The sequence below is a fragment of the Haemorhous mexicanus genome, chromosome 4 (assembly GCF_027477595.1).
Source record: "Haemorhous mexicanus isolate bHaeMex1 chromosome 4, bHaeMex1.pri, whole genome shotgun sequence".
In the NCBI taxonomy this organism is placed as follows: Eukaryota; Metazoa; Chordata; class Aves; order Passeriformes; family Fringillidae; genus Haemorhous; species Haemorhous mexicanus.
Window position 1 is genome coordinate 62,281,410 of NC_082344.1, and position 13,477 is coordinate 62,294,886.

Below are 13,477 nucleotides of genomic sequence, written 5' to 3' on the forward strand. Positions count from 1 at the left end.
TTAGTCTCAGTCCTCATGGCAGTCCTCACCCTTTCAACTATTTTCCCTGCATACTTTGCATCTCCATTTGTATGAATGAGAGATGGGTGCACTTAGGGAGAATGGAACAAGCGTTGCTCAGCTCTCTAGCCCAGAGAGAAGAATTTGTCTTATATATTTGTAAAAGAACAAAGGGAAAACACCTCCTGCTGAAGAAAATCCAGGACACTCTTTCAGCAAAACTTCCTAAAATTAATAAATAATTCAAAACAAGTCTTGGCTTAAGTTACACCTTTCTTCAGTTGCCATTCTAACTTCCAATAATTTGATCAACTTGTTGCCCTACTTCTGTTGGTAAAAAAAAACCAAACCTGCTCCTGCTTCTAAATGCAGTTCTGCCTTGAAAAGTGACTAAAAATGGCATGCAGGCTCCATGCTTATTCTGTGCCAGCTACTTCCTTATCATATGTGCTCAGTTTGCAAGTAAGGAACCATCTCCTCCTATGTGCCAGCCGTGCAAATTTCAGGTAGCACCTGTAGCTCAGCCTGGAGTTTTTCATACTCATTTATGATGCCTAAAAAACCAAGGCTCTGGCAAACAGGAGTAAGCCCTCACTTACAGGTGTGCAATTTTTCAGCCTTCTATGGCTTTGAGTGAGGTTTAAATGACTGGAAAAGATTCAGTGGTTATAAAGGGGAGAGACTAGAAAGAACAGTGGTGCTCTTTCTGCTGGATCTGCTGTGCTAACAGGAGTAGAAAGCAGTGAACAATATTTAATTATTAAGTAAACAAGTAGAATATATATAAGACTCTATTTAAAAAAAGTTGTTTGAAATTCCTTATTTTCAGAAATCTCAATCCTATATATTCAGCATTCAAGCGGACAAGAAAAATAAAATGCTTCTCTTTTGTTCTCCTTTGGGTCATTCATATGATAAGAAGAGAGTGTATAGTCCTCATATAACAAAAAAAGCCCAAAATTACCGGGATTATTTTGCATGCAGTATCAAAATAAAAGATCATTTATAAGTTCTCGTTGTGGTGTGCAGCAGGTCAGAAGAACACATTTTGCTGTATGTGAATGCTAATCCACTATGGGCATTTTATTATTTATTAATCTTTGCAGCTTTGGCAATGAAGCATGAACATTTTCTACTCTTCTGAAATCTCTGTAGCCTGGAAGACTGAGTTGAAGTTTATCTGATATATTCATAAATTACCTAGGATAATAAATAGCAAGAAGAAGTTTTCCCAATTCAGAGTTCTTATTTTGCAATCCAAGTGCAGATTAAACTGAACTGTATAAGGCATGCTCCATTAGCAAGAGTAAAAAAAAATCCAAAAATATAATTTCCAGCTATGTAAATACTGATCAATGGAGGCTTTGCTTGGATGAAATTGTTCTATTCTGTTTTTTTCTTCTAGTTGTGTGTTATACTGGAGCCAATGCAGGAACTGATGTCAAGACATAAAACTTACAATCTAAGTCCTCGAGACTGCTTGAAGACTTGCTTATTTCAAAAATGGCAGAGAATGGTGGCCCCACCAGGTATGTTTCACTTACAAAATTCTACTTATTTTATAGTAAAATTAATAGAGAAGCAATGGGAAAGCTTTCTTATAAAGGAAAGTAATAAAAATTAACAATGCTCCCAAAGCAAGCCTGAAAATTATTCTGATATTTTATGATTTCGGTCTGACACAGCTGATTTATAGATGTGCACACTGAGATGGCTTCACTATGACTAGGATATAATTTAGTACAAAAATATGTGTAGATGGAATGCAAAATGCCTACTGGCTCCATTAGAATTCATTGTTTGTGTAATCCTGCTTCCTGCTGTGACTCCAAAATTACAGCTACAATTCATAATTAATTGTCTTTGAGACTAATATTAAAGTTATTTACAGGCCTGGACCTAATCTCCTTCCTCTTACACTTCAAAATAATAATTCTGTCTTTTTTCAGATTATAAAGATTTTTATATCTTAGAGTGTTCACATGGGTGCCCAGGACAACTTTTGGAAAGAACAATTGTCCCTCTGTGCTTTGCCATTTTAAGCAACGCTGTGTAATTGTCCTGGTGCAGTCTGAGGTTTGCAGGCTTGCAGGGCAGTGCCATTTGGCACACTTCATGGGTTCTCCTGGGAGCAGCAGCTGTAAAGGTGAAGCCCACACAGGTTGTAAAGGAGCTCAGAGGGTGGTTGGTTGCTTGTTGCTTGCTGCATGGATGGCAGCAGCAGGGTGGAGTTTGAGGCTGTACCCTCCATCACAGTAGGGTACTTTAGCACGGTTTCTTGCTGTGCAACCTTCAGCAAGTTTCACAGTCACTTTGACCACAATGATCATTATCATGATACTCCCATCAGTAAAAGGCTCTTGAATACTTTTTTTGACAATACAGGGAAAATAAGCTTTGTTAATCCATCAGAAAAAATTGAAAGCAGGTTCCATTGGTTTTTCCAAATATAATTATACAGTTTGTATGGTAAATCTAACACAACTGCTGCTATTAAACTTAGCAATTTAAAACTAATTGAGAAAGTATTTCAGCACCACTTCTTATGGATCATTTTAGTTCTTGCTTAACAGTATCTGCCATTCGCTTTCCTTCTTATCATTTTATTGCAGCAGAACCCACAAGACAACCAACAACCAAACGGAGGAAAAGGAAAAACTCTACCAGCAGCACTTCCAACAGCAGTGCTGGGAACAATGCAAATAGTACCAACAGCAAGAAAAAGTCAGCTGCTGCAAACCTGAGTCTATCAAGTCAGGTACCTGTAAGTCTCACTTTCCTTTTAGGCCTGAATCACTTATGCTGCTTTAATTCTTTCCATACATTGTAAAGAAGGTGCATTCTTGAGCCAAACTATCACATGCAAAAGGCAATCTTGCACAGTGTGCTGGGGAATTAGTGGGGAGGTGTGAAGAAGCTGTTCTGCAGTGCAGCTTTAATGCAGGACCCTCAAACAGAAGTGTCCTGAGGATCAGATGTGATTTTCTAAAGGCCTGGGCCAGTTCCTCTTTTTGTCAGGGGGTGTCCCTTCAGTGGTGTTGGGACTCAGATTAGGCCCTGTGTTTTTAGACATAGCAGGAGCCTTGCAGACTTCACCTGCCAGGTGCCAAGCAAGGATGTGCCCCAGTGGTGCCGGAGAGCTGTACCTGAGGAAGCTGCTGGTCTGTCTGTGCCAGTACCTTATCTCTAATTGGTGCCAGGTTCAGATGCTGAACAGGAACAGGTTATGATTTGACTTACCTGCAGATTTTATCTCTTTGTCCAATCACTCCAATCACTTGTGGAGGGTAGATCCCCTGGAATGTGGTACTCAGCTTATCCACCCTACTAGCTGTAACTCTTGACATCCTAATGGTATAGGGAGACACCAAGTCATTTCCAGAGTAACAACTGTATCAGCACTTCAATAATGTCACATTTACTGCCTTAGTCACAATACAGGGGTATTCAGACCCCAAATTGTGACAAAGTGTGCCTTAGTCAATAAGGAAATAGTTTATGCATTTTAAAGCTTGGGAAATTAATTTGATATTATAGAAACCACAAAGTCGTATGCTGGGAATAATATGCAGGTTTTTATTGGATTTGTGATCAGCAGATAGGAAGGGGTAGGTCTCTGAAACCTACCAAAGAATATGGGCATTTTGCTAGCACAAAGCAGACACTTCCTAGGAAACTTGAATATCCAGATTTAAAAAAGAGGAGTAGACTAACACCAGTGAAATGAAATGAAGATTTTTGTTTAGCAACTGATTTAGCAATCCACTAGTTTACAGCTTTGGGCTTCAGTACATTAAACTCATATTTCCTCCTTGTCATATTAAAATTGGCTCGTATCCCCAGAGTCAGATTCTTTCCCTAATATAGGCATCTCTGTGTTTTTCTGGCAGCACAAAGCAGTCAGAAGGCTGACTACCTGATCTCCTGGTGGCAGGCAGCACTCTGCCCTACTGATGGTATCTGCCAGGAAAACCTTTGGATCAATATTCAACCATATTTAAGAAAAAACTTCAATGAAGTGCAAAACCAAGCAACCAGCTAGTTCCCTGCTGTCTCCAGCTTTAAAAGACAGTAGATATTTTCGGTCAGCTACACCCTGCTCAGAGTTCAGCAGGACCAGAACCTGACCCCCTGCCTCTCTTCAGCCTGCTCCTCCCTGGAGAGAGGACTTTTGTGGCATTCAGTGGTAGCTGTGTGTACTTGAATGTTTGAATGTGATTGAGCCCTCTGATAGTCACCTGTCATTCCCACTGATACCAAAAGTGACTTCAGGTGCTGAAGGCTGCTCCTGACAGATGAAGCAGTCAAGGCTGCTCTTCTGATGGAGATGATAGTTGAGCATCTGAGACATATTGGTGAAGTTTATTATGGTATAAGGGATGGATTTTAGCTTTCTTTTACTTTCAGGATGTTGCATACTCAATAGTTTTCAATATTCTTTGCTTTCTGTACAAGAGTAGCAAAATGGTCCAAACTCTTTTGTATGGAGGATCAGGTTCCATTTTTAGGACACTTTTCCTTTCCATCTGCAAAGGGGAAATGCTTAGCTGTTCAATTTGACATACTAACAGCTCTTCCCATCTTCCCCACAGCAAAGATAGCAAACCAGATGGAATTGATGGTTTGACCACCCTGTAGAGTAGACAACTCAAAATAATTTTAGCAGGAGGATATTTCAGTGTAAAACTATTCAACGCTTTTCAGTTTAATAAAGAGATGCAATCCCACGCTTCTTCAAAATTATGCATTCTTTGAAGTGGACCTTGTTGCCCTTGCTTTCTGAAGATAGCTGCAGGTAGCAGTAACTTGCTTTCTGTTTCTTTGCCATAAGTGTAATTTAAAGTGTACCATTTAGTAGTTAATGTTTGGTTCCCCTTACATGCAATAGAAGACAAGAGATCCTTGAACACAATTTGGCAGTTTTCATTTCAATAAAATACTCATTTAGCTGTACAGCTTTCTGTGAATGGGACTTTCCTTCTCAGTAGAAAAAAAACCCACCCTACTGAAATCATTCACTTTCAGTGTTAAAAGCATTTCCCCTCTCTTTATTCAAGAAGAGGAATGAAATCACTGCATCTTCTATCTAGATGACTCAAATAAGCAGAGCTAGTTTCAGTTCCATTTTTCTCATCCTCCTCTCTGGAGAACCCCACAATGAGCTCATATCTATATCAAACCTGGATTAATATGAAGTCCTGTATTCTCTTTCTCTCCAATGATTTCTTTCCTGCCTGCAAAGTCAGTCTCTCCATCATAATCACATCAAATTTCCTGTCTCTTTTATGCTTCTGTGTTGTTTTAACTTTGATATTATATTAATCCTGATTAAACACTGTTTTCTTAGCCTCTATTCTATGTGATGTTTCTTGGTTTAGAACATTAGTAAATCTTCCATTTTGCTCCTGCATTAACATTGCATGCAGTCTGGCAAATATGTGAACTTACCATACAGCTCGTCCCCATTTCTCACTCGCACCATTAATTTCTGGTTCTTTAATGAGGTCTTCATGCCTAGAGAGGCAAATGTCCTGTGTTCAGGATAGTGTCCAGATAACAGAAGCACCATCAGCTATGGAAAATCTTGAAACTTCAGAGTTTTGTCATTTTCCCCACAGCCTCTTCCAACTCTTCAGATAAATACATTGGGCAAACCTTGATAAATGAGGGAATGTTACTTGCCAGATAGAGGTTCTTCTACTAGTAGAAGGAGAAGGTTGTGCCCTTTCCTCCACCTGCATTATTTTTTTATCTGTTCTCCAGGCAGGGACAGTGCACACAATACAGAGCCAAGCTCAGAAAGTGAAATTATGTGATTTTGTTTCTGTGCATGGGTCAGGTTGACACTGCATCCTGAAGCTCAGTTGTTGAAGCCTAATCAATCAGTATCATTTGGGCTCCTTGTGTTGCCCTAAATTTATTAGCATTTCCACAGTGCTGACACATACTGATACATCTCTAATGACAATCCATAAAAGAATCTGAAGGGTCTCTGCTAGTGGGTGGGTATCTTCCATTTCATCAGGAATTTGAAAATGTTTACTCAGTCCATCCTCTTATCTCTAACTATTGTTTATACTTTCTCAACTGTGGTAAATAAAATACAAATTTTTGTCCTTTTGACAGTCACTTGCACTCTACTATATCCATTTTCTCTTATAATGGTGGGATGAACAGTGGTTTCTGTGATTCTGATCATTCTCAGGCTACTGATTGCAGACCTTCAGGATCCCTTCAGGATCTCTTGTCAACATGACTCTTCTGGCCCAAGTCCCTTGTTTAATACCTTTTCAATGTACTACACATTTCCTACATATTTCCTACGTTCTTAATTCAAATGCAGTTAGCCAGTGTGCCACATGATTGCACCACAGAACTCATTCTTAGCTTGGCCCATTGCTTGTCCAGTGATGCTTTTGACCCAAATCCTGTAGGTTCTGAGGTAACACAGTGTACTGTGGTGGAAGCAGAGCTAAGTGCTGCTAAAGTCAGCAGAAATACAAAAACATTTTTCTCACCTGTTCTCAGGCTCTCCTGGGTGCAGGTTCAGTACTGCCAGTGCTCCCCATAGATGCATTGACTGGTTTTAGTGCATAAAGGAAACAGACAGGACAGGGACCCAAACACTGTACTCCTCTCAACTGCCTTAGTCTCAGCAGATGCCAGGAACTTAAACTTGGATCTGTTATATTCTCAATCACATCTGATCTTTGGAAAGCTTATTGGGCAGAAACTGGAGTTACCAATTTCATCTAGACAAAGAGCAAGGATAGGCAAGAGTCCTTCTGCAAGGTTCATAAAAAACCTGCCTTTCTGATGTTGGCCTTCCTATGATTTTAAAGAAATTAATTACCTAATTTAGGTGTGTCATTGTCATACCACTTACACAGTACTAACAATTTCCTCTAGTATTTGAAGCTAGCTGCAATATTTTCCCAAATCTTTGCTCAGTTTTCAAGCCTTCTCACTGACTAAAATCATATTCCTTAGCATTTTTCATATTCTTCTGTTTCAAATACAACTTTCCTGAAAGCCCAAGCCCTTGTACTGTAGAGCAGTGATTTCAATACTGTGATCTATAGATTACAATAATGAGCAAGGTCATCAGAACGGGGTCCATACAGCTATTTTACCTTAAATATCACTCTCTGTTCAGTTTAATTTTAAAAGGGCATATTGATCCATTTTCATATTTTTGAAACTTGGTAGCAATCCACAACTCTCACAAACTCTAAGAACCATTGCTCTATGCTGCTCCCAGTCATCACCACAGAAATTAATAGGTGGATTTTGCTTTCATTTACTGATGAGGATCCCATTGAGTGTAGTGCTGTAATCATAAACCCAGTGAAATATCATGTGTTGGAAAGAAAAAAGCATCACTACATGCCACTGAGTAAATGAAACATTCTTTGTTACATCCAGAGTCTAAAGCAGAACCTCCTTGCACTCTTTAAGCAAGGACCTCAATAATCTCTCTTTCTCGGTGTAGCTCTCTGTAAGCTCAGAAACCAAATCCATAAATAAACCTGCTAGTGTGGAAGGCAGCAATACAGTCTCATATGTGTTTCAGAAACAGAGTAGGTTTAGGTGGTTTTGTAATGGATGTTGTAGAACCAGAGCTACAGTGCCAGGGCCAGAGATTAGTGTCAGAAATTATCTCATGTCTCAAAACCATGCAAATCAGAGTCTAAGATTTAGTAGTAAAGAGATGAGAGAGAATAACTTTGTTTCCAGTTCTTGTGCTTTAGGAAAAACATTCCAAACAAGAACAGAATGTCAAGTTAACAGCGAGAATTATGATGAGATGTGAAAGATTTTTCTCTAGAAAGTGTTTACTCTGAAACCTAATTAAAAAGTCAGTTCTGTTTCTAAAGATCATTTCAATACCAGTCAGTCTGATGTTTTTCTCATGGAAGCAGTGACCATTATGGCTGTGGGCAGCAGTGGGGCTCTCAGTCATTACTAATTTTTGTGCCAAGGAGCTAAAAAGTCAATTATTAAAATAATTACCACTAACACAATTCCATAAGAAGGAAAGCAGGGGGAGGAATCCTTCTTCTTTTGACTTAGCACTTAGAGGTATGCCAGCTGCTAAAACTAGTGCAACTTTCAGTTCTTGGAGAATGAGATGTGCTTGAATGATACACTTGAGAGTGCCAGGCATTTTTAATTACCTTAGGCTTGTGAAGCACTGTTTGTCTACTCCTGGGGGCTGTGACAACAGAGCTACAAACTGATCACTGTAACACACTGAGCGAGGCTATGCATTAACAGCAGCAAAGATGGAAGGCTCGGGGATGGGGAATTTTACATGGCCCAACAGACATTTTTACCTCCAAACTTCACTAAGACATTGTTTAGACATAGGATGATCCCAAGCTAAAAAGTTTAGTCACTTAACTTGGCAGGGCAGAGCTAAATTTTGAGGCTTGGTATAAAAAAAAAAAAGATAAAACCTAGAAATGACCAGTCTGTTAAATAGAAGTGCTTGCATTTGAGTGTTGTGTCAAGTGATCTCTGTTTATATAGTTTATATGCATCAATTTAAGTTTGGATGGCAACTAGGGTTATTACAGGATGAAAGGTATGATATACATGAAAGCTGCTTTTGTGGTTATATTATAAAAAACTACATTTCTATCACATAATGTAAAACAACCACTGCTTTATTTACAGTGCTTCACTACAGCCATATTTTACTATCATGAGACATTCCTTGACCAAAAATGTTGTTTCTAATCACGGAGTAAATTAATAAGATTGAGTGACTACAGTCTAAATCTTTTTTAAACTAATTTAGTCAAATATGTGCTACCATAACTAGGCCATAGCAGTGTGTGCTGCCATGCAAGAGACTAGGGTTTAATTCTTGGATTCTGCTTCTCACTCCATGAGCAGGAGCTAGGAGCACTCCAGAGCTGCAGCCTCAACCCTGGGAGGGATGGAGCCTTGTGTCATTCAACAGCAGTGACCCCCACTGGCCAATTTAAGGAGAAGCATTGAGGGGCTCTAAAAGGAGTCACTTCCAGTCCTCCTCAGAGGTTGGTGGTCATTGCACGGGATCTAGTGAGTGGAGGTTCAATGGGGTGCACTTGGTGGGGTCTTCAGCTTTCAGTCTGAGGAGCAGAATCCTCTGGGGAGGAAACAGCATGTGCGCTTCCTGAGACACTATTTTTGCCTGATATAACTGTAAGTGGCAAGATTGTCAAGAATTTTTTTTCAGATGTCCTGTAACAAATGCCATGATATCTGTCTTTTAAATAGAGTGAGGGAAAACTCCACTAACCTCAATATAATTGTAGTTCAATTCCCAGAGAGAGAGAGAGAGACTCAATAGCATAGAGGGAAATACAAGTGCAAACTGTTCTCTCAGTGGGAGTCATTATATGAAAGGAATAATATTTGAAGTGAACCTGAGAAATCAGAGGTGGAAATATTTACAAGGTCATTGAACATCTCCCCACTGATGCACGAATGTTTCCTACCACAGACTGAGATTTTTTCCCAGCCTAGTGTTAGGTGACCTGAGCAGTAAAACTAGCACTGTACCCATGGGATGGTTAATCCTCAGCCTGCCATTATCAGCAACAGGAATATTGTCTTAGGAGTGGGGATTACACTTTTGTTTACTTAATTCCATTTTAGCACCCTAGTCTACATCTCCTCAGATTGGCCTAGAGTGATTGTCTTCTTTCAGCACTTGCAGCTGTTAAGCACATTTCCCCTCCCAATCATTTGGTGGATGTAACACATATTTAATTCTCTCACCTGCCTCCCCAGCCAGCTGCTGCAGCCCCACGGTGACTTTGGACATGCTTGTCTGAGTCTCATCCGAGGCGCTGACCTCTTGCTGGTATGGCAACAGAGAGAGCTTGAGGCCTGTCCTTGAGAATGCCCAAGTAAAAGGAGCTGTTGCCACCTCGGTCTGTGATTCTGTGTTTCAGCCACTGTGGTCCTTTTTGCCTGCCATGTAACACTGCACACTCACACCCAGCTCGCTGTCCTCTGCCAGGTCTCTTTGGTCATTAATGCTCTCGCCATGCAATGGGATCAGGTCTGGTCCAGCAGTGCACTATACATTGCCTGTTGTTTAGAGGGATGGGATAAATTAGAATAAACTTTTGCTTGTCAACACCTTTGTCTTTTAAACTTCTATGTCGCAAAGCTGTGTGTGAGGTTTTTTAACCAAATATTTTATGGATATATGGAGTAACAAAACAGACAAAGTGAAGAAGAGATAATGTAACAATTTTCATATAATCACAATTTTTTTACATAGCACAGGCTGAAAATGTGTCACAAACATTCTTTTGTAACATGGCAGCCTTTGCTGAGGGATATCAAGAAATAGTGTAAACACTTGCAGGCAATAATTTGTATTGTTTTGTGGTGAAGAAAGTAGATATCTGATTAAAAAGAAACCTTATTAAATGCAAACATTTGTCTTCTGTTTGCTATTAACATTCATAAGGAGGAACAGATCCTTTAAAAAATGAATCCATTGTTCACCAGAATTCTTGGAAGGGCTTGTTTAATCAGCAGGAACAAAACTATACATCTGGAATTACTGCACTTCTACCAAGCACTACCTGATGCCCTGACACCTGAGCTGCATGAAAAGATGCATCCCACATATTTCTTTAGCTGTTAGCACAGCAGCCTGATTCTCCCTTGAACAGAGAGAACAAGAGAGCTCTCTGGCTTTGCACCTTTGCTTTCCAATCTCAAGTTTGCACCTTTCTATCCCATGCTGCTTAGGTTTTTTTGCAGCAAATCTGTGATGCACTGGAGTACAGTAGGCGGTTTACTTGTTTTCATGGAAGGACAATTTGTACTTAAAGCAGTGATTAGATGAATTCTTTCTTTCTTGCATGCTTTAGTTTCTGATGAGTACTAGCTTCATCAGTGTAATTATAATTAGCACTCTTCATCTTGCTTTTACGGTACCAGCTGGACAGATTGGTCCTCTTACTGCACAGATTGGCGGCAGGGTTGCCTACATGGAGTTAGGTGACAGGCACCATGAAATAACAGATGGTAAATTCAGGGCTTGTTGGCAATCAGCAGGTTTTTGCTAATGACTTAATTAGCTATGCAAATTGTCAAATCAGTGTGAACATTGTTTTTATCGAAAACTTTACCTAAATTAATTACCATAATTAAGTAGCAGAATGTCAAGTATATTGGATGCGTAAAAGGGCTTGGCTGGCTATGGATAAGAGAGTTACCATCTTTATTAGAGTGCTGTGCTCCATGTTTGAGAAGTCTGAGGATAAGAAATGTGATTTCTTTCAAACTACTTTTAAAATACGCATATCACCAAGTTCCTACTGAGATACACCCTGGTGCCTTTCCAAAAAAAATGGCTCAGGAAGGATTAACTGGATAAAGGCTAAATATCTTAAGGAGAAGTTTAAAGGCAGTCTCATAGCCTGTTTATTTGCTTAAAATCAGGCATATTTTTCAGCCTACCTGCTTTTCAGTTCTGGGGTATCTGAAATCCAGAGCCATGAGCATGCGGCTATAGAAATGTGTTATAATTTTTAATTAAATTAGAAATAAAGTGTAAGCCTCTCTCCTTGTTCCTACTATATGGGAACCTTTAACTCTGTTGTTCAAATGTCACAAAGTAAAAGAGATGCGAATTCTCTAACATAATTTTTTTAAGTTGATTTTTTCTCTCTCAAGGTTTCCATATAACAAATATTGGGTGCTGTTCACAGGATGTGATGGTGGTAGGAGAACCAACTCTGATGGGAGGCGAATTCGGGGATGAAGACGAAAGGCTTATCACTAGATTAGAGAATACACAGTATGATGCAGCAAATGGCATGGATGATGAAGAAGATTTCAACAATTCACCTGCACTGGGAAATAACAGCCCATGGAACAGCAAACCTGCTGCTAACCAGGAGACTAAATCTGAAAACCCCACACCACAAGCTTCCCAATAGGTCATTCTGCAGCAGTGCCCACTGCAGTGTACCTCAGTGGGTTATTAATTACTGTTTCTCAGCAATCTTCAAAATAAAATTTAAAAGAAACACCTTTCAAATGATACGGTATCTATTTCTAAACTAAAGCTATCCAACTTTTTTCGTTAGGGAAAACTCTTGTATAAGCTTCCATATACATTCCTTGGAAGTATTGTCATACAACTAGATACTGGCACTGACCTCAATAAAAATAATTGAAAATTAAACAGCATCTCATGGCAAATTTCTGACAGTGCATTTTGTTGGAAGGGGTTGTTTTTTTCCTCATCAAACAATGGCCATATTTTAACAAGTCATCAGTGCTCAGGATCTCATTAACATAACTATGTAAAACTTTTTACAATTGTAATATATTTTCTGCTTTTCAACTTGCACCTGAAATTTCTTGTTTCAGAAAAAGATCAGCTTTTGAGGAAAAGTAAATTAAAGTAACTTTTGTTCATTCTTTAACTTTTCTTTCATCAGTTAATCATTTAAAGGATCCAGCATTTTTAATTTACATGTAGCTGATGCCAGTAGATACTCTATCCATCATTTAATAAAAAATACTGAAACAAGAAATGTCTTTTTTTCATCAAAGACATGAGAAATATTTTTATGTGGAAAAAGACACCCAGTCCTATGAGAGTTTATGCTTTGTAAAATTGCTGTCGATCCAGATATTTTAAAGCCATGTAATCCATTAACTTTGTGGGCAGCTTAATAAATCTAAAACTTTTGTGTTTTTATTATTGTATCTGAGTTGGCTTTGTTGTTATTTCTTTTCATAGTATATTTCTTGTATAATATTTTTGTAAAGCTCTCATTTTTTTGTTTTACTTTTTTTGTTTTGTTTTGTTTTTTATTCCGGTGTATTTATGTGAAACTTTATAAAAGAAACTAATTTTTTTCATTTACATATTAATATGTTCAACTCATCATGTAAAGACACAGTGAGTCAGTGTGTTATATAATACAACTGTATTTTATGTATGCTTTGCCAATAAGTGTGCCAATAAACTGTGTTAACAAATGTGCTCTTATACAGCATTTACAGTTCCTTGTCTGCACAACAACACACCCGTGTTCAGGATCATGCACCAGGGGTTTCTGGAGTTGGTGTTTCACTGAATTGCAGTCTTTTTCCAGCTAAAGGGAAAGCCTATGGGTAGGTGTGAATCGCTTGCAGCTCGATTTGGTTTGATGCTCTTTTTCTAACAAGGATGTGCAGCACCACAGGTGAGTTACAGCAGTGCAAGCCAAGTGTGAGGGACTGCAGGGCATCCAGCCAGAGAAGCTCCATCCTCAACTTTGCATCCCTTGCCTTCCAGGGCCAGGGCTTATCCGAGCAGGGATTTCCACTCTGCTGAATGCTGTCTGATAGTTTTATGTTGAGTCTCTCAACTGGTGATGAGAAGATTTAAAAAATCCTCCTTTCTTTGCTTTGCTATCGTATCAATTGTTCACAGGCACCAGTGAAACACCTGGAGTTGTGCAGG

The 13,477-nt window shown here is 39.1% G+C and overlaps 1 protein-coding gene across 11 annotated transcripts in view; it reads left to right on the forward strand.

The window, feature by feature from the left end:
• Positions 1-13,021, forward strand: part of LDB2 (LIM domain binding 2) — a 212,149-nt gene extending 199,128 nt beyond the window's left edge. For 2 of the 11 annotated variants that reach the window (XM_059845112.1, XM_059845116.1), the window contains 3 exons: positions 1,406-1,529; positions 2,613-2,764; positions 11,727-13,021. In XM_059845112.1, the coding sequence (XP_059701095.1) occupies positions 1,406-1,529; positions 2,613-2,764; positions 11,727-11,957 (507 nt within the window). In that variant the 3' untranslated portion in view covers positions 11,958-13,021. The other 9 variants (XM_059845118.1, XM_059845117.1, XM_059845119.1 and 6 more) reach the window with 9 other exon arrangements.
• Positions 13,022-13,477: the final 456 nt, after the last annotated feature.